The sequence below is a fragment of the Falco peregrinus genome, chromosome 15, assembly GCF_023634155.1.
Source record: "Falco peregrinus isolate bFalPer1 chromosome 15, bFalPer1.pri, whole genome shotgun sequence".
NCBI classification, from domain to species: domain Eukaryota; kingdom Metazoa; phylum Chordata; class Aves; order Falconiformes; family Falconidae; genus Falco; species Falco peregrinus.
The window spans coordinates 5,002,766-5,026,683 of record NC_073735.1 but is presented as its reverse complement, the minus strand read 5'-3'; the positions used below and the strand labels follow the sequence as shown (position 1 = coordinate 5,026,683).

At 43.1% G+C, this 23,918-nt stretch overlaps 1 protein-coding gene across 5 annotated transcripts in view; it reads left to right on the top strand.

The window, feature by feature from the left end:
- Positions 1 to 23,918, top strand: part of FLI1 (Fli-1 proto-oncogene, ETS transcription factor) — an 89,383-nt gene that overhangs the window by 28,522 nt on the left and 36,943 nt on the right. For all 5 annotated transcript variants that reach the window (XM_013298913.3, XM_013298912.3, XM_013298915.3 and 2 more), the window contains one exon: positions 21,521 to 21,732. In XM_013298913.3, coding sequence (XP_013154367.1) covers positions 21,521 to 21,732 — 212 coding nt within the window. The remainder of the gene's footprint in view (positions 1 to 21,520; positions 21,733 to 23,918) is intronic.

Sequence of the window (23,918 nt, the reverse complement as noted above, 5' to 3'; positions counted from 1 at the left end):
ACAGCTTTGTAAGCTCTAGATAAAGAATGCTGTAGGTGCTTAAAATGTCACTAGAAAATCGTCTCTGAAATAAAGTTCAAAGCAGCTGGATGCAAGAGATGGAGTTTTTGCAACTATTAAAGGAAAGACACTATTTATAGGACATAAAATATTCTAGTCACTTATGAAACACAGAAAAAAACAGTCCCTGCTATGAAGCTCATATTGCACTAACAGAAATCTCATGCAACACATGTTGTATCGAGCTTGTATAGCTGCAGCCCCTCTGCACGAGCAGGAAGGGTGGTAGCTGCACCCCACCACTGGGTTTCTAGAAGCCTGTAGGAGAGCAGTGGCTGTCTCTGCTCAGTACTACACACTGTCATGGACATCTTTTTCTTTCCAGCCCCAATAATCAAAGATGCAAAGGTCACATTAGCTGTCGGTTGGTTTTCCTGAGCAGAAAGGTATATAACGTGCATGTAAAGCACAAAAAAATCCTTGCTCTGATGATCTGATTAAAAGAATCGGATGAGCAGCAGCAGAGCAGAGGCGGACCAAAGGGGGCTCTCACCCGCTCACTTTGCCCTTGCTGCTTGCTAACCAACTTGCTCTCTCAGTGCTGTTATTGTTTGATTTCGGCCTGCTGAGACAGGTGCAAATCTGCTTCCAGATCACACTTGGATACGTGGCAGGCAAATTTTCATTAAAGGCTGCAATAACAAGGAACAGCTCTTGTCTCTCAGTGCTCTATAGCACTGGGAACCTCTTCTGCATGCACCTGACTGACTGTGAGCAGGGGCACAGCGCCTGGCTTGCTAAGGACAAGTGCTTTCCAGCTCGTGGCGGGGGCGGGGGGGGGGGGGGCATGCTGGGAGGTTTGCACCGTTTTATCGTGTTAGACAGTCATTTAGCAAGTGCCATTTGTTGCAAGCTGTTTCTTAAAACACAAAGGGGAGAGAAAATGCAGTTAAAATGAGTTTTGCCTTTTGGGCAAGCTCAGAGCCTTCCCCCGCTTCAGGGCACTCTAGAGTGTGGTTGGGTGTGGGGGCGCTGCAGGAGTGGGAACCCTGATCACAGACGTGAACGTTTCACTTAGGCTGCTTCTTTGCACATCCTAATACAAATGATGCACAAGGTAAATAAAAAGATGCACAATGTACGCCAGACAGGCAACCTGAGGCGTAGAAGGCCTGGTCTCCTGATTACGGGCATTCACCTGCTTTTCTGGGTGTCATCAGTAGCCTGTTTTAGAGCAGTGTCCCTTGGAAATTCAGATATATCCCTCACACACAAACAGCTGGAGCTCCAATTGTTGTAAATGCATTCTAGCAAAGGTAGTGAAGGAAGCCTGGGGTTTGCCTCCTGGATTTTTAGATGGACAATTATATTGCACATTAGATGAGCAATGGAGTTCTGAGGTAAATTAAATGTGGGGAAGGAGGTGTATGATTTGAATAACATGAAAAAATAAGTGAGATGTCCCTGCAGAATGCGAGAGGAGAGCTCCTGCACCCACCCAAAGGCTGAGAGCAGCCCTGGTATGAGGCTGAAACACATTTCCTCTTTGCCAGAAAAGACCTAAGAAGTCTGAGGAGCAATTCAGCTGACAAGAGTTATCAGGCAGGTGAAAACAGCAAACAAGGCCAGTGCAGTTGTGAGCTGCCTCTGCATTAATATTCTCATGTCACCAAGCTGGGCTTACAATAAACACTCTGTATGATGTGAGTGCACATGTCAGAAGGCATTTGGTTCTGGATACCACATGGCCAGAGAGGCTTTCAGAAATAAGAGTGGAGGAAAGAGGAGAGAGAAACAGGACAGTGTGGGGCTAATCGACTTCTGCAGAAGGACTGGAAGAGAAATGCTGGACGACATGGCAATGCTGTTGCCAGCTCCTGTGGTATTTGGTTTTCACCTGTGAAGCCTGAATTGTGTTCTAATTACGTAAGAATATCAGCATTTATTTAATAAAGTGAGTTTCTTAGGATTGCAGGGAAAACCTAGAAATTATGTCCTAAAAAGATTAAAACCCCAATTATAAATACAATTAGACTTTTAATGGAGGTTATGTTCAATTAAAAGGCCCTTGGTGCATGTCTACACACTCACTCCCAGCTGCTCTGAACCAGAAAAGTGTGAAGCGTGATGCAGAGACACTTTTGCTGGGTCTATTACAAAGCAGGAAAACTGCATGAACTGTGCTGCTTGCATAGACCGAAGGAGGTAAATCAGATGGTTTGACTGCGAAGCATGTGGCTGTAAAGCAAAGCCCTTCACTGATTGCTGTATACATCCTCCTAATGAGCATCACCATATTTAAAAGAACAAAAAGTTAAAAACAACAACAAAAAAAGATGGCTTTAGGGGTCTGATTTTAGGCTGTGAATGATGAATTGGCAAAGAAGGGATCAGGTAGAATCAGGGTCTGAATGCCAAGGATGTGGAATGATGACTTCAAGGGCTACAGGGAGATCCAAGCAGGTTTATGCCTTAAAGCAGGGCTGTTCCAAACCAGAAACAGCTGGGGGCTAGCGTGGGCTCTATCTGTTTACTTGATGGAAAAAGGAACTATAACATGGTGCACTGTGCCCCCTTGTCCTGTGGGCAGCCATCCCTAAAGGTGAAGACAGAAGCCAGTGATGGGAGGGCATGGAAATAATTTGACAGGTAGGTGATGCAGAGGAAGTAGTGTGTGAGCTTTTCATTTTAAACCTGGCAAAACCCCAGGAAAAGCCTTTTTGGGAGATGAGGTCAGATAAGTTGTTTTGCCCCCACCTCAGCCCATTTAATTTCTATTATTCCCTCTATCACACAAATGATAAAAAGAGGAGGGGGGTGAATCATGTTTATTAATTCAGAATGACAATAGGACACCTGGACTAGCACCTGTCAGAATATGATGCAAATTAGCCCAGGAAAGCTAGTCCTGATTAGTGCAACCATAATGAGACACTAATAGAACTGATAATGATTTGAACAGTATTCATAGGAACAAGCTTTGCTTGGATATTGGCTCTCTTGCATTAATTAATGTGGTACATACAGAAATGCAGTGTTAGTCCCATTCATAGGATCTTCCTGATGCTTTTCTGTTGCTGTTTGTTTTTTAAACAGATAAAACCAGGGCTTATTATATTTGCAAACAATGGCATCATGGAGATGCTTTGATTTACTGCAGAGATAGAGAAGGATGATGTTTGAAAGCTTAAATTAAAGCAGGATTTCCTTCTGTTTCCTCAAAGGAAAGGTTAACATTTGCTAATAACTGTCGCAGGCTGTAAATGGTCTAAGTGTCATATGATGGATTTTTCTGATTGCTTTTAATCGAGGTTTTTAGAGATCATCGGGTATAAACAAAGAAATGAGTTGAATGTTCATGAGCCGTTCATGAGCTGAACAAACCTCAGGAGATGTGACTAAGATAAGAAAAAACTGTTCTGAAAATGAAGTAATAACAGGTTCTTTGCTTCCTGAGTTACACCTTTTAATCATTATTTCTATGTTCCTTATTCTGTATCTCTCACAGAGATAAAGTGGTCTGCATAGATAGATATATGCTCACACAGGTTTTGTGAGTGGGTGGAGGGATTTTCACCCTACAGAGATATTAAGTTGTTGTACTGTATTTGATCTCCCATATGCAGTGGGTTGTTTTTTTTTTTTCTCTATCAAACTTCCATCTAAATTTAGATGATGGGAATGAATTAGACAAAGTCTCTTTACAATGATCAGATCAGCAGAAAGATGGCAAGGCTGTGGCTGGGAATATGTAGATGACCTTTCCATGAAAATTATTACTTTTTGTTGAATGCCTCCTCAGGAGAAAGGGATAAATGGGAAGGTATTTAATTATCCTACCTAAAAATAAGGGTAATGGAAACGATTCTCCAATCAAAGAGAATCCCAGGAGTGGACTAATCTGTCCTGAAAAGCAAGCCCTGGGTTCTGGTAAAAGAGTTTTGGTACCATCAATTTCTTTGTTAACAGGACCCAAGTTGGACAGAGGAACTTTTGCCTCAGTGTAATGCAGACTGCGTTTTTCAGACATTCAGGACCACTGATGTGTATGCGTTTGTTTTTTTCTTACGACGTCTCACTGTGCATTTGTAAATCTGGTGAAACAAATAAGTTTAGGCCAAACATACTGGTTTCCAGGGTTCCTGTTTGTACTGTGGGGCGGGGGGTGGGGGTGGCTGGCCCATCGTGTCAGCTGCAGAGAAGTCCTCGTATACAACAAACCTTTAAAAAGCAAAGCAAGCAGGGGGAGGATGGACAGACTGTGCAAGTTTAGCAGAGAGCATATTGGGTGAAGTGCATGCAAATCTCCAGCTGACACAAGCTGTATCCTCTCCCACGAAAAACTTCATAATAATCTGTGCAGAACATCACTTCAGGATAAACACAATAATGCTATAAATACCCCAGGCCATTTCCTGTTGTTCTTACTGCAGCTTGCACAGGGTTTGTGTCTGAGTGAGGGTGTGACTATAATCCACAGAGTAACACATACATTAACCTTCTTTTTTGCTTCTATCACTGATTGTGTTATGGGCTTGAGTAAAAACTTGGTTTACTTTGTAAACAAATGCATAATTTGTCAGTTAACCTGTGATTTTTTCCACTGAGCATAACATTCATCATGAATGAATCGAGCAATATTCTTTCCTTTATGTAAAGGATTTAGAGCAGGAAAATGGCAAACTCTTGTGCTAGTGAATAGAGGAGCTGACCTGAGTATGAGTCACAGTCATATACACTTCTCCTCCCAGGTTATTTCAATTTATGCACATTCTTAATTTTGACTGTCATAATTCAAGGAAATTAAATACACCTTAAAACATGAATTGAGATAAGCAAAAATACAAAGTCCTCCCGGAATGTTTTATGCTTGATATTTACTAAATTGTATATTTTCTTTAAGTGGATTCGTTGTTTTAGTGAAAACAGAACAAAAGTTACACTTATATCTGCTTGTTAATTACATGAACACAATGAGAAGAAAGCAAAATGCAGAAGGCGGCCCCTAAATTCTAATGTGTGAATTAGTCTTTAGAAGACTAGACTCAAAGCTCACTATATACTTTTTAACTCAGCAATTTCATTCAAACTAATAACTTTTTGAAATAGTGTATGCACTATGCTTTTTACTACACAGAACAAAAAAAAAGCCTGCATTACCAATACTTGCCAAATGGCTTAGACTTTCCATCTAAATTAAGCCCAAAACTTATGGCCACATATAAAAAAGAACTTGAGCATCTCCAAAGAATACACAGTACTGCTTAAGTCTTAAAAAAGTTCCCTCCTGAAGTGAAAAACAACCTAGATTTACACCACTTTTAAGTATGTGGTCAGTTTTAACCAGATGATAGTCAACCCCATCTTCATTCAACAAAAGCAATTATAAATTGTTCGTTCAGTTTATATGAGAAAATGGTTAAAGAAGAGAATTTTGCCAAGGTAGCATGAGATGAACAAACTGGAGAGAAACTGCCCCATTTGTGAAAGGAACCAGGACCCAATAGCTAATCCGTTTGCTGCTGTCCATAAGAAAAGAAAAAAATGCTCAGAAGTAGTGTATTTTTAAAAAAGATCATTGTAAAACAGTTTGCCCATGAACGTGAACAAATGAGACAGAGTGGGTGTGTGCAATGGATATGTTTCATGTGAAAGGCAAGGAAGGAAATGGGAATAGCAGGCAAGTATGTGGGGAAAAAGGCCTGATGAATGAAACAGAGAGAGAATGCTCTGCTCCTGCTTCTGCTTATGGAGATTTTACATCCATGCAGTTTTTCTAACCGAGTTAAAGCAGAGAGTGGACTTTTCAAAGGCTTTAAATGAAGGATAAAATGTATTTTACTTGCCTGATTCATATATATGCCTTTCAAGATGTCCCTAAAGAAAACACCTTACTTACATGCCTCACTATGGCTCAGCACCTTAGGCAGTGTCGTGAGAATCTAAATAATAGGGCTTTCAGCCTGATTTTACTGCGGTTGTGCTGTTTGACCTTCAGTGAGTGATGTCTTTGTGTCTTGTTTGATTGCATGTTAAAGAGAATTTTTTCCCAGAGGAGAAAAGTGGCATGTAATCTACCCCTAAACATGACCTTTAATACGTGACATAAAGCAAGGCAATGTTTTGATATGCTTAACAACACCCACCTAACATTTTTCTTTGATGGTATTGGAAAAATTGCTTCCCTTGTGATTAATTCTGAGGTCCTCTGGCATTCCAAAACATGTTACATCTACTGTGACGTGAAGAAGTAGCAGAGGAGAGCAGAGCATCTATAATTGCATCAGTGTAAGATATGTAAAATGTATCTTGCCATGATCTCCAGAGGTCCTTTCCAACCTAGATAGCCGTGGGAGCAGAGCTAGGGGCCATGCTCCAAGAATGCCACTCTAGGAGGCTGGGACAGACCATTTGGGCACTAAGGGCTTGGAAAGGACAACCAAAGAGGGCGATTAAACCATTGCCATTTCATTTTTTCAGCTGCTTCCCCTACAGTTCATTGTTTTTCTGAAGTCAGAGATGTGGTCTTATGGTCTGATCCAATCTGTAGCCCTTGGAAGTTAATTGAGACTACCCAGCCCTCCTGTGAAAAGAGAAGAAAGGGTGCTCCGTGGTCACTGCTTCCCCACACCTACAATTATCTGTATCATTAACATGTTACCACATATAAGCTTTTGCCCTACCAGCACTTGTTGGGAGATGACTCATATTTCCAGGTAGGCCAATCTATTTTCACACCTGCAGGTAGAGGTTTGGCAACATTAATATTTATTTTTGATCCCTCACTAGCTGTATCAACTGGTGCACGCCGCACTTCCAATCATGTAGCCTTTTGTGGTTTATTAAAAGGAATCTCTGCAGCAAAAACTTTTTTGTCGGCTTTTATGGTAGCCAAATAGTAGGTGCCCATGTCTTCAGTCAGTGAATATTGCACGCAAGCCTCTGGGTCTTCTGCATGCCTTACCTTCTCATTCCCAACCAAAAGGACAGAGCCTGGGGGAAGAGTTGGCTGTGTACAGCTCCAAGGCACAACAGAAGCCAAATATCTCTCAAAATCTCTTGAACTGCTGCTGTAATACCACCATCTCCACTTCATAGCTTTCTTCTGAGAACTGCAATTGCTGTGTGACTAACTGTGTGGTGTGCTCATATGAGCTCTTTCTTCCTGTGTTCTCTGGATTGTTCATAACTAACTCTCACATGGTGTTTTGCATCCATTAATTTTGAAGTGCTTCACCCAAAAGGTCACTTTCACTATTACCCTATTCTGTAGCACCTCTATGAGGTGTTTTGTCACCAAGTCACCCAAGAGACCCCAGGTCCCCTCAAAGCTATATTGTGTGTGAGGAGCTGATTTTCTTTTTTGCTGTTCATCTTATAAACATCTTCTGAAGCAATGTTTGAAATCTCTTTGTTGTCCTCATTGAAAAGAAATTGTCTTAATTGTCATCACAAACTAACAGGGACAGGGCAGCTAACAAAGAGGCACTGCTGAATTTACTGAGTACTGGGTGGCAAAAATCTTGCTCTTAAGATGCTGATGAGGAAAGTGACTGTTAGACCCGCCGTGAGGAAGACATGCTTCTTCCCTTGGATGTCCATGTGTAGCTTTCCAAACCAGTAAGAACCTGTGCCCTAGTAGGGAGCACCATTGTGCCTTGCACTCCTGGAGTGCTGAGGGCTGGGAGGAAAACCAGAACCCCAGAGGATGCAGCTCAGGCTTGCAAGAGCTAGTCCGTCCAGTCTGTGTCAGATATCTCAGAAGGTTCTGCAGTTTTTATTTGGTCCTGATGTGTGTCTCTTGGAGAATTCAGCTTCCCCCTGGGATAAGAATCTTGCATAGTTTTAGTTGCTGTGATATGCCAAATGTTAAAAATATTGAGGTACCTGTGCAGGAAAATGAAGTCAGAGAGAGTTAAGAACTACACAGATGTTCTTAAAATATTTCTGAACATCTAATTGCTTCTTTTGGTGTCTATATAAAGTCTTTAAAATATCATTAAAAGCCTACAGGCTATAACTGCTTAAATATTGGGTTTTTTTGGGACAGATAGTGCATGCTCTGTGGATTTGCGTCAGAGTCATTCATGCATTCTCATTTAAGCACACAAAATGCAAACAGCTACATGGAAGATTCAATCGTACATCGTTCCAAAGACAAAGGCAAAACTTCCACTGACTTTGCTGGCATGGTTGCCGGCCTAAAAAGGCTTTATTTGGCCCTGTCTCCAAAAGCTGTAACAGAATCCACTCTGTGTTTGTATCAGGGTTGTATACAAGAAGATTCATGTTAGATATGGTCTGATGTTTTTCAGCTTAGTGTTTTTTGTCAGAAAGATGCAAATTTATCAAAGCCTTACCTATTCACTGGAAGGTTTGATTTTTGACAGTTTGTTGAAAGCCCTACTTAGTGCTTTCTCAAGTTTTGTTTTGAAACTACTCTCTATTTAGAAACATAAGCCAATTGCAATATTTTAAGAAAACTGAAAAGGTTAAAACTGTAATGAAATATTCAGAATATCTGAAACAAAATATTTCAGTTAACTTAAAGTGGACATCTCTGGATAATAATTTTGACTATCTGTCCAACATCAGGATTGGAAAACTTCTCACAGCCTCCATAATTTCCTCAGGATATGAAAACGGTATCTCACCACATTCTAGGTTTGTCCACCTCTTACCCTGTGGCCTTGACACCCACTTTTGTCCTTCGTTTTACACAGAGAACTTTCACTTGAGCTGAACAAAAATTTTGCTGCCTAGATGGTAAAGGAGCCCACATCTCCCAAATATCACTCTAGTATTGAAGTCATAGGACCATCTTTTCTGTGCTTTCTGTACACTTGTTCACTTGAAAGCTAAGGAATTGAGGTGTGTTGAGGTATGAACATTATTGGTGTATATATTTGTATTGTGAAAATACTAAGATGGCAGAGATACAGACCGTGATCAAACACGGACCCGTGTGCCAAGGTGCTGGGCTCAGAAAAGAAAAAAACCCAAACCCTAAAAGCCCATTCCTCCAAGGCATTTACAAGCAAAATGTTAAACAATCAGTAATATATTCCTTGCACTGCCCTACCCATCTGGATATATGTGCAGGTCTTGCCTGAAACTCTTAGTCAGGGCAAAACATAATGTTGGTATTGGTTTGGGACTGTGCCAATGTGTGCCTCAATTTGTTTTCTTTTTTTAAGCCCGCAGTTTCGCTAACAAATCAGAAATGGGTCTTTGAAAGGTGGTTGGTTGGTGGGGTTGGGTTTTTTTCTGCAATGCTGCCATTTTCTTCAGAAAGAACTGAACAAAGGCAAGAGCAGAACTGAACCTGTCTTTGAGCCAGCTAAAGACAGAGGTTAAATGTGTACCCCCTGAGTAACACAGCTGAGGCTGCAGAGGTGACACCCAAATTCCTTGGGCCAGGTATAATTCCTTCTCTTAAGTGGTCTGAAAAATTCCAGCCAAGCTGATACCTATTTTCTTTAATCCTCCTAAGAGTTTTAAAAGCAAGCTCACGTAGGTTCTCACTTTTGCGCAGAAACCGTAGTTGCCTCTCTGTAGGGTGGCTGTCTGGTTAGCACAGTCAGAATTAGGAGGGGGGCTATTTTATTAGCCGGTAAAGCTGATTGATTTATTAGAGCAGAAATCTCTTGCTAGCTCCAACACAGGTTATTCTCCAAATGCAAACTCTATTTCATTTCACACACACAAAATAGCCAAAGTGCCTGTGTTATGAATAGGCCCCTTTGTTACCCTGCGAATCGACAAGACAGACTGTTTAGTTCATGTCTGTACATTAGCAAAGGAGGACGGGGTCTGTGAGACAGATGTGGCCTTTAATTGCATGGAAATATTAGAAGATCGTTAAGCCATTTTTGACAGGGTTTTCCTCTGACGGAGGGAGTAGAGCGTTGTTTCAGGGAAGGTGCAAGGAGCAGCCCTGTCTTGCCAGCCCTACAAACAGGACCTTGTCCTACTCTCTCACAAAACCAGAGGAGATTTAGTCAGAAGCCCCACTTTCCTGCCAGAGCTGCAGAACTGCATCTCAGAAAGAACTCTCTTTAAATTGCATCTGATAAAAGGCTTTTCAACACAGCTCAGGGGACTTGCCCTGTTAGAGATAAGACCAGCGGTATCAGCTCTGCTAAGAACATGGAGATGTGCCGAGAGGCCTGCTTCTTATTTATGTTAGCATGATTTGAGTGTAAGAAACGCTTCAGCAAAAGGAAAACACTGCAGTCATCTCAGAAAAAAATCAGAAAGTGTTGCATGTAAAGGCAGTCCTCTTCTCTATAGGAAAGCAAGCTTTTTAGGGGGCCCGGGGTTTAGTCTCAGTTTAGCTACACTCTACAAAATGACTTTGAGCAGAGTATTTGGTTGCTTTGCATTGGTTCCCGTGCTGTAAAATTAATGTAACAACCTCATGTCTCCCTGCACAGCACCCCTGAGGTACTGACTTTGTCTATTAGACACGTTGCTATGCAAGGAGGAGCCTGACAGCTCCGTACCTCACAGTTATCAAGTCAGAGTTAATGATTTTCATTTAAACCCAAGCCAAAACAAAACAAAACCATCACATTAATTGCTACAGGTGGGGATTTGTTGAGGGATAGTGCCCTAGAGATGACAGAAGCCTGACAGAATCAACCGCAAACTGGCCCTTGACTATACATGTGTTTAGCATCACCTCCAGCAGAGAACACAGAGATGCAGAGCTAAGCAACCTACACAAAGCCATAGCACTGAGTCGGTCTCAGCGCTGGGATTTGACTGCTTGGCAGCCTTGGCTCCCAGTCCCCTCCCTCCCAAACACACTGTGAGCCTGTGCTTCACGTCTGTCCTACTTTCCCTGCAGCAAAACATTTGAAATTCCCTGCCATGAACTCATTCGTGGCCTCTGCCTCCCCGGTCTGCTTCACCAGGGCCCAGGGGAGCTGGGAAGAAGAAGCCATAGAACTCACAGGTGTGGAAAACCATCCCTGGGTGCAGACTTCCTAATAGCGAGAGACCTCATTTATCTAAGCAAGGCCTGAAGCCCTTCTCAGTACCACGCTGATAAAACCAACAGACTTTCTGTTAATGGTTACTGATAAGAGATTTTAAGTTTTTTACTCAGCCTCAGAGGAGAATAAATTTTGCTTTTGTCTAGCAGTTCTACCCTAGGACAACACTTGTCACTTCTACGACCTCCTTCTTCCAAGGATGTTGGAGCACTCTACAAAATCCGAGCTCTTTTGGGGACAGGCATCATACAGATAGGAAAAGTGAGACATGGGGACATTAGCACAACTGTAAAAGAGTAATTTTGTTTGTTTGTTTTTACTCTTACATCTTCTGCTGTTGAGTTAGCCAGGAGGCAGCATTCACTGGCTGATTCTAGTAGATGGGACACCAGAGATGGAGTTAGACCTATATATTTGGTCGTATGTTTGTCTTCAGCAATAGCTTTGCTATAGCATTAGGCATCAGAAGCTACTTTACTGTTGCAGTCTCCTGAAACATGAGTGTTGGTAGGGTAGTCTTTTCTCTGTGATGTTTGGTATCATTAGGAAGAATAGCACCTTGTCAGCTCCTTTGTGTATTGTAATGGTGCCAGTATGGGATTTGGACTTTTTGTCCAAGAGATAAGAGTGATGGCTATCCCTGAATCTTTCCAGGACCTCTCTCTTGCACTGAAATTAAAACATCAGTGTTTCTTTTAAAAGAAATCAAAAGCCCCTGGGAACTTCCAGTGGTGTAAACTGGATTTTCCTGTTCAAATATCTCGATTCAGATTGACAAAGAAAATATCTCAGTGTAATCCTGCTGAGCTGTTTTCCTTGGAATGCCACGAGCAGGCTTGTTCACAAAATCTCTGCTTTTCCTATAGGCGTATGCAGAAACAATCTCGTCACTGGAGCCACAGGGGCTGGGCTTGGTGCACAAGAAAAACACAGATCCATGCCATCCCAGCAGGGTGGCAGCCGTCATTTCCACTGCCAAGTGGAGGAGACCAGTTGGGAACTGGATAAGGAGCCAGCAGAGGCTGGGTATGCTGCAGAAGGCATCAATGCACAGCTTTATTAAGCACTCAGCTGGGCAGTGATGGCACCTGTGTTTGCAGCCAGGATCAGTGGGCAAAGGAAATGGAAAACCTGGTCCAAGCATTGTTGCCAACTGCTCCTCCTTTGGCTGGTCTCTCCCATGAGGTTTAAAGCTACTATTTCAGAGGGATTCAAAGGACTGTGGCTCCCAACTTCTGCTAAATGTGAGCGCAATTTGTGTAACTTCAGGCTTTTTTGAAAATCTCAACCCCGGGACTTGTCCATCCCAGCAAATGCCATTTTTTATGTTTAAGAGGCAGATACCAGTTTCGCAGTGCTCTATCGAGTGTATGCATATGCTTCTTGGGGAAGAAGTATGTTCCTATGAGTCCTGAACCACCTCCCCCATTTCCTCTTATCTCCGTACTTTGTGTGGTGCACACTTGACAACAAACCGGAGTAACCAGCTCTGGGCTAAAATACTGAATTTATGCTCTGAATATCATGAGCACTGAGACCCTGAACACAGATTTAATCCAAACGCAGCTCAGGGACTGGGGCCAAACCCAGAACACAAATAGACTCAAGTCCTAACGTTTGAAATCTCAAGCCACATCTGGTTTAGGATTCAGCTGCAGGACTGTGTTGGACTTGTATTTGCCCTCTCTGATATAGTGTCCAGACCTTGCAATACGTACTGTAGATGTCAGTGATGGATTATGCCTTTTATTTCCTTTTGGCTGAACCTTTCCATTGCTAAGCATTCCCTAGGTAAGAGGCGTTGAGCATTGCTCAGGACTCCTACCCCTTTTTTGAGGGAGAAGCACACACTGCGCTCTCTCCTGGAGACTCTGCTTTGATTCTTTCATGCTGTTGTTTTTCCTTAGTCTGGAATAAGTCATCTTGGGCTGAAAGTGCATGTTTTGTTCTCTGCGGATGGAAACATAACAGCACCCGATGAATGTTTCCTGATGGGCTTCCTGCGATTGTGAAGGGAATGGTGTCAGAGAACAAAACAGGATACGGTTGCGGTGTTTGTGAATGTAACTGGGACAATGGTATCAAAGTGAAATAAAAAATAATGAATGGGCATTGGTGTAGCAGTGAGTCAGAGCTCAGAGGAACCTGAAATATTTGTGACTCTCTAAACTGCTGTCTCCCAGATCCTGAATTCCTGGGAGAACACTCTTTTTGCAGTTTTCAGTGCTTTGGCAGTAGGAATCCAAACTGAAAAGACAAGATTTTGTGGTTTGCACCTATCCCTTCACGCTTTTAAGACTCTGCTTTATGTCCTTTTCCCAGACAGCCTGTTAAAGAGGAGGCACACAGAAGTGACATACCCTACCTCACCCCACCCCCTACCCCCCACCCCCCAGTGTTTTGGGTTTCTCATTTTATTGTTTTCCTTTCTAGAGTGAATAATTTTATTGAAAAGATTTAATTGCTGTTTGCATATGGAAAACAAAACCAGCAGTATTGTTATATAGTCTCAGTTTCTGGTATGAGTGAAAATACCACGGAAAAAGCTCTCCTTTGGGAGAAATGGGGACGCCACTGCAATAGGCAAATGCAGTTTAAAGTGAGCTCAAGTTTTCTGAAACAAAGTGTTTGGTGGGTCTGCAAACTCCTGATGAACCATTTGCCACTGAAAAGCAGCCCCTGGCACTGCATCAAGGAAGAAGTTGGGCAGTGGGTGCTTCAGGACAAAGCTGAGCTCAGCACAGAATTTCTGCATAGCAGTAGACTGCATTTATTCCTCAGGATAGTTTGGGTTTGTCAGGAAGCCAGACTGAAACCATCTTGCAGTTTGCCTCCATGTGTCTTCAGCAGAAAAGACCATAAAAATGCTACAATAATATTTACTGAAGTGTGTATGTTCACAGTTATATCCATGTGTCTCTGTTTACAAACGCATTGGCTCCATGCAAGTCAATTATTTTACAAGGGTGATGAAAAAGAAGGGAGGTGAATTAGAGCTAGGTGGATTTGACTGCCCAGCTCTGCAAAACAATCACCCACGCAGCGTCAAGTTATTTTTAGTGAGCGTGGGCAACTTTGGAGCAAAAAGCTGTGGGCAGAGATCAGTAGTGATATAAGCACAGTAAACTGGCCGAGGAGAGTGTTAATACATGGCAAAGGCTGATTGATTTTCTGGAAACATGACATGATTTGGAAAAGATCTTGAGAGATCATATAGCCCTTCCGACTCAGCAGAGTTATGCTGATTAATTCATGGAGGCAAATCCTTTTGTAGTGAACTTTGCTGCTGAGAAACAAAACCTGGCTCAAGCTATGCCAATGGCAAAGCTTCCAGCGCTGTTAACAGGCTTAATGTTTTACCCTTAAGGTTCAGTACTTATCCTAAATTATCTCATGTGTCTTGGTCAGCAGAACTGGGCAGGAATTCTCTCAAACCTTCTGGGAACAGAAGCCAGGAGCTGTGATTTGTCCCTCATCTGCTAATGGGCAGACCCCTCATCTGCTCCTCCCAGTGTGCATCAGTACCAGGAGGCTGCGAAGCTCTTGAGAGGTCGGGAGTGCTCAGGGAAATCCCTAGCTTTAGGCCCAGGGATGCTGGTAAGCCAGCTGGAGACTGGTGGGGATGTGGCATGCTCCAAAGTACAGCTGCCATTCTCTTTAAAGGCAGAGCTGCAGCACACCTCCAGGATTTAGGAACTTACATAATGGAGATGCAATTGTCTATCAGACATGTCCATTCTCTCTAGCCTCAGATTTCACCATATTACTTTTAAGAGGTCAAGAGGCCACAGCAGTAGTTTGGGCAGGTTCTCTTCTTTTTTTCACTTCCTCTCCTGGCCCTGTGCTGAGACCGCACGGAGGCACCTCTGGAGATTTCCCATGTTGCAGGGGCTGGTGCTCCTAAGCCTCCTTATCGTCAGCCCTAACGCAGCAGCTTGCTGGGGAGGAATACTGTGACCTGGTTATTCCCGTTTGGTATTGAGCCTGTTGGAAACAAACCAAAACAGGCTCTGAACCAATTTATGTGCAGTCTGGGCTGAGACAAAAAGTTGTTGGTCCAGAGCCTATAAACATGTGCATGAAGTCAAGTGCTTTCCTGAAAAGTGAAGGACAGAAGCATAATTTAATTTTTTTTTTCCTTTTTGAGTCAGATTTTTGGGATCTTGAGATAAAAATAATAAAGCATTTATTTTAGCAGCCTTCTTTTACACACTTGACATGAAATTTCATGGAAATAGTGAATGTAAAAATAATAAAAAAAGAGATGTATTTCCTTATGAGATACTTTGCAAAATCATTTTGCCATAGTTTTTAGCTGGCTAATTTCCGTGTGTTTTCGCTGTTTATGCCTATCTTATTCCTGCTTTGGTTCCCTGTAGCGTGAGTAATTAAGTTGTGGTTTCCCATTTATCTGAATTGTGAAGAAATTATGCTATATTCTAAGACTGCCAGGTTATGCTTCGATGTAGTACTCTGGGTGGAAAGTGAAAGAAAGGCAGCCTGAGCTGCAGAGGAAAGCTTGCGCTGCAACTTCTCCAGGTAGTTAACCTGCTTTGTAGTTTCGAGCAAGTCTCCGGTGCGCAGTAAGCACAAAATTATTGCAGTGTGGGATGACATCAAAATAATTAAATGAAAGCCATCCTTTATACACAAGGAAAGCCTCAAATCCGCAGAAACTTTGACACAGTCTTAAAGGTATGCTGCTGCCTTCTTAATCCTTAGCCCTGCTGCAGCAGGGAAAGCAAGGCTGCATCTCCTCCCGTCCGTCCTGCTCAGGGCAGAGACAGCTCTGCGGCACGGATTATCAGCATGTGCGCTGCCACAACCCGAGTGCCATTAGCTCAGCGGGAAAATACTGTGACCAGAACAGTTTGTCAGTCACTGTGCAGTGTTGCAAGTAGATAGAAGCGGTAAAGAGCAATGCACTTTGGCAAGGAGTGCTCTCTGCCTGTTGTTTTCACTACAGTGTTATGATGGATCTCTGGTGCTAGCTGCAGCCCGCAAAACCTCTGCTGTAGAAGCAGGCCTTAAATTGATTGTGAAGGGCACAAGATTGGATTGTGGTTGTTAGCAATAAAATGCCTATGATTATAATTTTCCAGGGGGAGTTATGTGGAGTCCCTGCACCAATCACATAATATCCTGTAAGGAAGGTGGAGTAGCATGAGCAAACCTCAGGAAAAGTGTGCTGAAAAAGCTGCCGAGGTCTTTCTTTTTGTTTTGATTAGGTGTATTGTGAGGACGGGATATATTAGAGTATAGAATTGCAGTCCAGGCCTTGCTTTGAATTATCCAAAAGATTCCAGTTTGTGTCCCAGTAACAGCACTGGACAAGGCTCTATGCCCTACAGAGCTTACAGTGGGCAGGGATCAAGGCAACAGAGAACTGGAGGATAAAAACGGACAAGGGAATGCTTCACTAAAGGTTATGCCAAAGATCAAGGGCAGGGATGAGGGTAATGCTCTGCCTTCCTGCCTCCTAATTCAGTACCCAATCCATCCGAATTTGCTGCCCCAAGATCAACACAGACTCTGCTCCTTTTTAATTTTTATATTTGACTCTTTTTCTTGTAAGTCTGATGTTATCTCTTTTCTGCTTGTATGAGATGCTGGCAGCAGAAGTGCTGACTTGTAAAACCGCAGTGCCAAAGTAATTTTTATTCAAGGAATAGATCCTCTGTGCTAACCTCAAGCCATGTGCAAGGCTGCTGGTACCTCATATTTTGGTGTTTTCCATCATACGTCTGGGGTCTTCAAACAGTGGGTCTATATTGGTAACATTCTCTTTACAAAAATATTTCAGGAGTGATTTTTAATATTATTGAAGGGGGAAAAAAAGTCACCCCTCTAGAGGTGGAAGTAATCTTTCCATGCATGGCATGATGGTTCAAGTGCTCAGCATTTTCTTCTAAGTCAGACTTTGTGGAGGAGGATGAACCTTTGATCTTTAGCAATGCCTTTTAAATGTGGTTATGGCCAGAAAAATGAATGTGAAGAGTTCAAAGTCAATATTCAGTGAAAATGCACTGCATGCACCTGGAAAGAGCTGTTATTGTAGACACTGAGTTATACCTGGGATGAAAGCACTGACTACTGTCACCTCGCCAGCTCTTGTTTTCATGACCTTTCTCCCAGGGAACTGGGAACTTCTAGCGAGCTTTCCTTGCCAGTGAACTTTGGATAAGGTTAAAAACCTGAACTTTTAGGGGCCTTGTCCAAGGCAAACTTCTAGAGGTTAGTGAGGGCATTAGAATATCCTGGGGCTAGTTCTATTATTAGTGCAGTCATTAGTGCAACAAAGACTGTGTCAGGGGCTGTGAATGAAAGAATATCAAGGTAAATGATGATGTTTCAGATCATACGTCTGCATTGCACAGTTGTCCCTGATTTTTACCTAGGGGTTGCTTCTCAGACCCTTTCCATTCATAACTTAGCTCAAATGTCCTGCTCAACACATTAACTAAGTGAAAACTTTTTCTAAAGCTTGCATGCCATCTCCATTTCACAGTAAGTAGTCAGGATATCTTGCTTGAAGCACTGGTGGGCTGTCAGCCCTCCCCACTGGGCTACCTCTGCAACCAGAACAACAGACCGGCTTTCTTGCAGCACACTGGGACAAAATCAAAGTGTACCTCGCTTTAGCACCTAGACCTGGGACCTGGATCTAGATGGCTCATCTAAAAAAGGAAAAAACTGTGAATTCAACCTCTTACAACTATGAACTGTTATTAATAATAGCTGTGTCACAAATTTATGTCTGAGGGATCCAGAACCGCGCGCCAGCTCTATGCAAAACTGTTTCAGTAGTCATAGCGAAGGGAGCCTTTCATTTGTGGCAGTTCAGCGGTGGGCTGCCCTGCAGAGGCTGGGGCTGTGCTTCACAGGGAGTTGAACTTGCCTATCACCACGCCGCAAGCTGCCATAGACAGGACTGGCCACATTTATGCCAGGAATGTGATTAAAAACTGGAAAAACTGAAGCTAGCCTATTCCCAGAGGCAATATAATGTAACATATATGCCAGAATAATACACACAAGACCCCTGTCTCAGACTCAGTCTGGCCAGCTCAAGGACACCGCCCGGAAGGCAACAGCATGGGGGAAACCCTGGCGAGCTGTGGCCTGTCTGGTTAGGTTATGTTAGCACCTTTAACACCTTGATATGTTTTCCCAGTCGCCCGTCACCAAACGCTAAGTAGCTCTCAATTCCAGGGGATAGAAATTTGCCCTCTGGTATTCAGTTTAACTGCTGATCTGTTCCTCAGCCAAACACTTCCTGAACAGACTAGTCCTTCAAAACTCGATCTAGCCGAGCAGATCTCCGACTGAGCGCAAGGAAGGCTGCACACGTTCCCCAGCCGGGTCTGTAGCCTGAACGTCACCGAGCTCTGTCCTCTTCTAAGAGTTAAACTGAGTCCCAGGTGGTTCTCCCTGCTAGGGTGTTATCAGAGTGGTCCCCAGCCAAAGGCTACCTGTTGCTTGTGACCCTTTTGTTCTTCTGTCAAGCTGTAGATGTACACAGCATGGAGAGGCTGAACTGCAGCAGGGGTTGGCAGAATGCCACCCAGCTTCCCTTGCATGCAATCAGCAATAGCTGTTAGCTATTTGCATGCACGACCCGGATCCTAAGCAGGTGTTACAAGCCGCTATCTCTGCCTGATCTGCTCTGTGTGTCTTCAGTTCCCCCAGAGCCTTTACTCTGTAGCTTTTGTGACTGTAACTAACTCAGGGGTTTAGCTCAAACAATTCCTGGTTCAGTAACTGCTTGGGCCTGTGATGATAGCAGCCATCGCATTTGAATTTCTTTTCCTGTGTGTGACAGTTTTAAAGATGTTAGAGTTTGCATTCTGTATGTATTCAAGCAGCAAAACGCAGAGCTGCTCGGTGGGACGGCTGCCTGCCTGCGGGTTTATCATCGCCCCCGTTAATGTTAATGCCAGTTGCTGCTGTAGGCAGGGCCTAGCAGCCGCTTTGTCTTTCAAGGAAGATGCTTATCTGAGGCAGCAGGCTTCTCCATCAGATATTCTGTATATCAGAGAAAAGTGTGTGTTTGCCTGTGTATGTAAAGATAGTTGTACTTGGATGCAGCCCTAATCATTGATCCTAGTCCAGGGCTGGGTTTTGGGGTGTGTTTGTGTTTGGTGGGTTTTTTTTTTTTTTTTCGGGGCGGAGGGAAGGTAGGGGGATAGCCAGAAAGATCCCTGCTTTCTAATTTTTTTTTCCATCAGAACCTTTCCTCAGAAAAAAAATGGCTTTTAGGCAGAAAAATAATTTTCCCAGATATTGTTTCCCTAAAAAACCCCCAACTTTGTGCGTGTTTTTAGACCAGAAAACTCCAAACACAAACATTTTAAAATTTTATTTCATGAATCCCCAGCGGTACTCACAGTTCCCTTGACTTTGACCAGCAAGGCGCATAGCTGAGACTGGATCTCTCCAGATATTTGGGGTTCACCTACCACCTCATATAGGGAACCCCACGTATTTAGTACTGGGAGGAAGAAGATGTGTCATTTAGGAACCCCCGCCCAACATCCTGACTTCAGTAAACCAGAAAAGCAGTAAGTCGCTATATCCTTACCTCTGATGGAAAGGCTTGCTCTCTTTTTAAGAGCTGCCACCAGAAGATCTTATGTTCTTGTACCTTTCTGCACAGGCAAGGTTTATAGCCTGGAGATAGTCTCAGTCCCTTTAAGGAGTTTCTGACACAAGGCTGTAATCGTACAGGATTACACCACAAGGAAATTCTTCCGAGGGGCACCTTCCACTCCCTAGCTTACTCTAATTAAAGGAGAAAAAGGGAAGGAGTATCTTTGAAAGGTTGTGCATCCACCAAGAAGAACGTGCTGGAAAGCATGAACACAGTCTGATCTCCTTGCAACAGTCAGTGTTAGGCAGTGTGGGGTAAAAGCTCTCATTGTTGTTGTTTAAAGTATGTAGCCATCTCTGCTGATCAGTGTGAGAGTTCGCTCACAAGAAATTTACAGCAAATACTGTAACTTCAGCAGAACTTGTGCAGATGTTTGAGGGTTCTTCCAAATTCAGGCTTAGCCAGGCCCACTTAAATTCTAGGCTACTCAGGATTATTTGATTTTGTTACGTGATCCAAGATCAGAGCTAGAAAAGTGCTGATATTTGTAAATGCAGAGCACTGACGTGACTCTTTCTAAGTGGGTTAATTTCAAGCTGAGAGGGATTCTCGTGTTTACCCAGTAGACCTTAACTATTGACATTTCTTGTGATGATATCATGAGCCTGGTAATATCTGATTTGTACTTAGATTCTCGTGTAATTGGAGGATTCCAGCAGCTGCACTTTTCTAAGTTTTCAGAATTTCTGTTTCTCTCCCTGGTTATGGAAGAATTTGTAAAACTAACCTCAGTAATTACTGCTGGGGGGAGGTGGGGAGAAAGCAATAGTTTATTATTTTTGAAAGCTCATGATTGAGACAGTGGCCTGTGAATTTTTAGCAAATACACCAGCTTTCAAAGCAAAGCTGGTGGCTGTCTGTTCATGGGTAACCCACTGCGGCAGACGCATCAGTGGTACAGGTCCTTTGAATGCCCAGTCCACAGAGTAGGTGAGCGTTGCTGCCTTTGTTTCGGAGCTCTGCTCTATTGACTCACATTAAAGTAGTGTGTGCTTTTAGTTTGGGAGGTTCCTCGTTCAGTTTCTGGCTTGCCAGCCATAATGGCAGCTGTGTTATGTGCGGTTAACTTAGCTCCACAGAGAACATGCAGACCTTGTCAGATGCACTTTGAATAAGGCAGGGCTGTGCCAAGGCCTTTATGAGCCTGGCATGCTTCATTTAAAAAACTCAAGTGCATCAACGCAAGGAAATCGATAGTCACAACTTTTTGTCAACATTTGGAGTTTCAACAGGAAAAAAAAAAGGATAACAATTTCCTGTTTTTAAGCATTTCTAGAAATGCACAGTTTGGTAACTCACCAGTCCTACACTTCCCACAAAATAAACAAGAAGTGTAAAGTAATGCATTTTTCATCCCACCACTAACACCCATAACTCTGACCCATACTAACTGCTTCTCCTTCACTAGTAACCTCAAAATATAAACACCACACAAACCCCTTTGAACGAAGATGTATAGACCTTCAAATGACACTCCAGAAATATTATATACCACATATCTCTTTGGCTGGTTTTGGACCAGCAAGTGCAGGCAGGTGGGCAGGTAACTATATGAATTTGCAGATGAAGCTGCTCACAGCAAGCAAGGAGAACACAGCACCCAGCAGCCACTTTACTGTTTGCAGAAGTCAAGTTAACCTTAACTCTTGCCCCACCCAGAGCGATGCAGCAGCTAGCAAAGCAACCCACTGGTTTTGCATATGGGTTAATGGACCCCAAAGAATCTGATTCAATCTGCAATCCTGGCAGATGGCAGACAGTGCTGGGCAGCTGTGGGGCCCTTGCAGGTGCTCACCAGCTCAAAGAGAGAATAAGAGTGGAGTTGCTAGTTTAGTCATGACTCTGAGCACTTGTGTTTTTTTCTCCCCAGGAGGCTCTGTCGGTGGTGAGCGACGACCAGTCCCTCTTTGACTCTACGTACGGCGCTGCCACTCACCTCCCCAAGGCAGATATGACAGCCTCAGGGAACCCTGACTATGGCCAGCCGCACAAAATCAACCCTTTGCCTCCCCAGCAGGAGTGGATTAATCAGCCCGTCCGGGTCAATGTAAAAAGGGAATATGACCACATGAATGGATCAAGGTAAGGAAAGATTCTTTCCACATCTACGGAATCTTAAATAAAAGCAAAGCACGTACTGTCCATTCATGCTTTTGTCCTGCATCTCAACAAACTCCACTTTTTGTGTAGGACCATATCCTGCTCCCCCTAGAGTTCTGCTGTCACCCATTTTTTACTGGCCTGAGGATCTTGCTCTTGCAGTTCTGCAGTATGCATCTCTACCAGTCTCCATGAACGCTGTACAGACTGGGACGTGAGACTGCCAGGACAGAGTTCATGCTGCAAACACTGTTGTAAATCGCACATTTCATCACTTGGTTCAGCACCCCACAAATGTGCCATGGTTCAAGGGGCTCTTGAAGATGGACTCAGACATATAGTAGTAGTTGATGTTTATAACAGTGCCCCAGAGTGAAGCCAGTGAAAGCTGCGTTAATGGGCTGTGTGGGCTTCACTGGAGGGCACTTCTTACTGCATCTGCAACCAGGTTCATGCTGCACTAGGGCAGTAACAACCATATGAAACTGGAGAGCTACTTGATGGAGAAAGGAAAAAGGAAACTGAGGTCCTTTATGGCAGTTTATGAAACAAAACAAAAGGCGTATGCCCACATCTTCTGTGTGAATAAGTGCGACCACTGGTAAGAAAGAGAGTTCAGGAGTATATTTGAGCAGCGATATTAACCATCAAATGGACACTGGTCATGATGTATCCTCTACAGCTTTTATCTGAAGAGGCAGGAGGTCTGCCCCCCTTCATTGTAGTTAGAGCTGGGGGAGATGAATCATTTCCCTGTTCAATGACAAATTCAAAGACCTGAAAACATTTTATTATCCCAGCTGAGGCTGTTGCCTTTGAAAACATGTCTATAAGTCCAAAGCCTAGGCAAAAAATTCACCTTCTTGGACAAAATCTTCAGATGCAGCAATTTTAATTTTTTTCCAGTTTTAAATATATACAATAAAGCAAAACTATTTTACTTTTTAGCAATAAGTTTTAGAGTTCATATTAATTTTAAATTTGGTTTTCTTTTCAAACTCACAAACATCTCTAACATTGGTACAATGTTAACACAGGCCAGTTAAACAATCAAGGGATTTTCTCCTGTAGGGTTAGCTTAGGGCTTCTGTAACAGCCTATTTTTCTGGTTTCTGAGAATATAGTAAAGAGTAGAGTTTGAAACAGAAAGCAGCCTTGCACTTTCAAACTTCTATAGTGAGAAGATGGTGTTAAAGACTTCAAACAGCAGCATGTTTTTTTCCTCGTAAGTATAGAGTAGATGCTGATTTTACTATAAGATAAAAGTCTTTGCGTCAGTTGGTCTTTGATGGTGATCATTTTTAGACTGAATTTGATCTTGCCCTGGTTGTTCCTTAGTATCATTTCTGGACTTTATAAGAACTACACGGATTTTTGCACTAGTGTTTCCAATCTCAGAATTGAGGCTGAAACAGGGAAAATTAGTTATTTCCTGAAAAACACCATCCCTGGATGACACAGGCAAAAGGATGGATCTTGAAAGTACCAGTGGGTTGGGTTTTGTTGATTATCACTAGGACTACCTTTGGCTACCAAGGCTGGTCTTCTTAAATTACCTCTAAAATCTTCAAGAGGGCAATGCAGAGTGGGATCCTGACCAAATGAGTGAGGCTTGTGCATGGGGCTGTGCAGGTCTGACCTCCCCATCCCGCAGAGAGGTGAATCAGTCGCAAGAACCGAGGTGGCAAGGTCAGCCTCGCCAATGGCAGAGGCAACACGCTCCCACGATCATGTGAGGAAGCCCTCTGTAGCATTGCTTCTGTTGCTCAAACCCCTGTTGTCAGACCAACAGACAGAGAGTGCTTCCTCCCGTTAAGCTCTTTGTCTTTCTCTCTCTAGCAAGTTTTGGACGTCCAAGGGAACAAGTAGTCCTGTCATATCTGCTGAACTACCACAGGTAGCATGTATTTGTGCTTTTCAGATCCTGTAGGCACATGTTCTGTAGTTTCTGCACATGTGGATGTGCAGAATTCTGTACTTGTATGTCCAAAAGCCTACATAACACCCTCATTGCATGTGTATCGCGTGTACTTGGGAATGAAATATGTTGGGCTGTCTTTCCATTGTGATCTTTGTGTTACAGTTTCCTCATCCACTCAGAAGAAAAAGGGAAATAATACTGTTTTGACAAACTGATTTATTAACAATTATAAGTGCTCTGATACCCA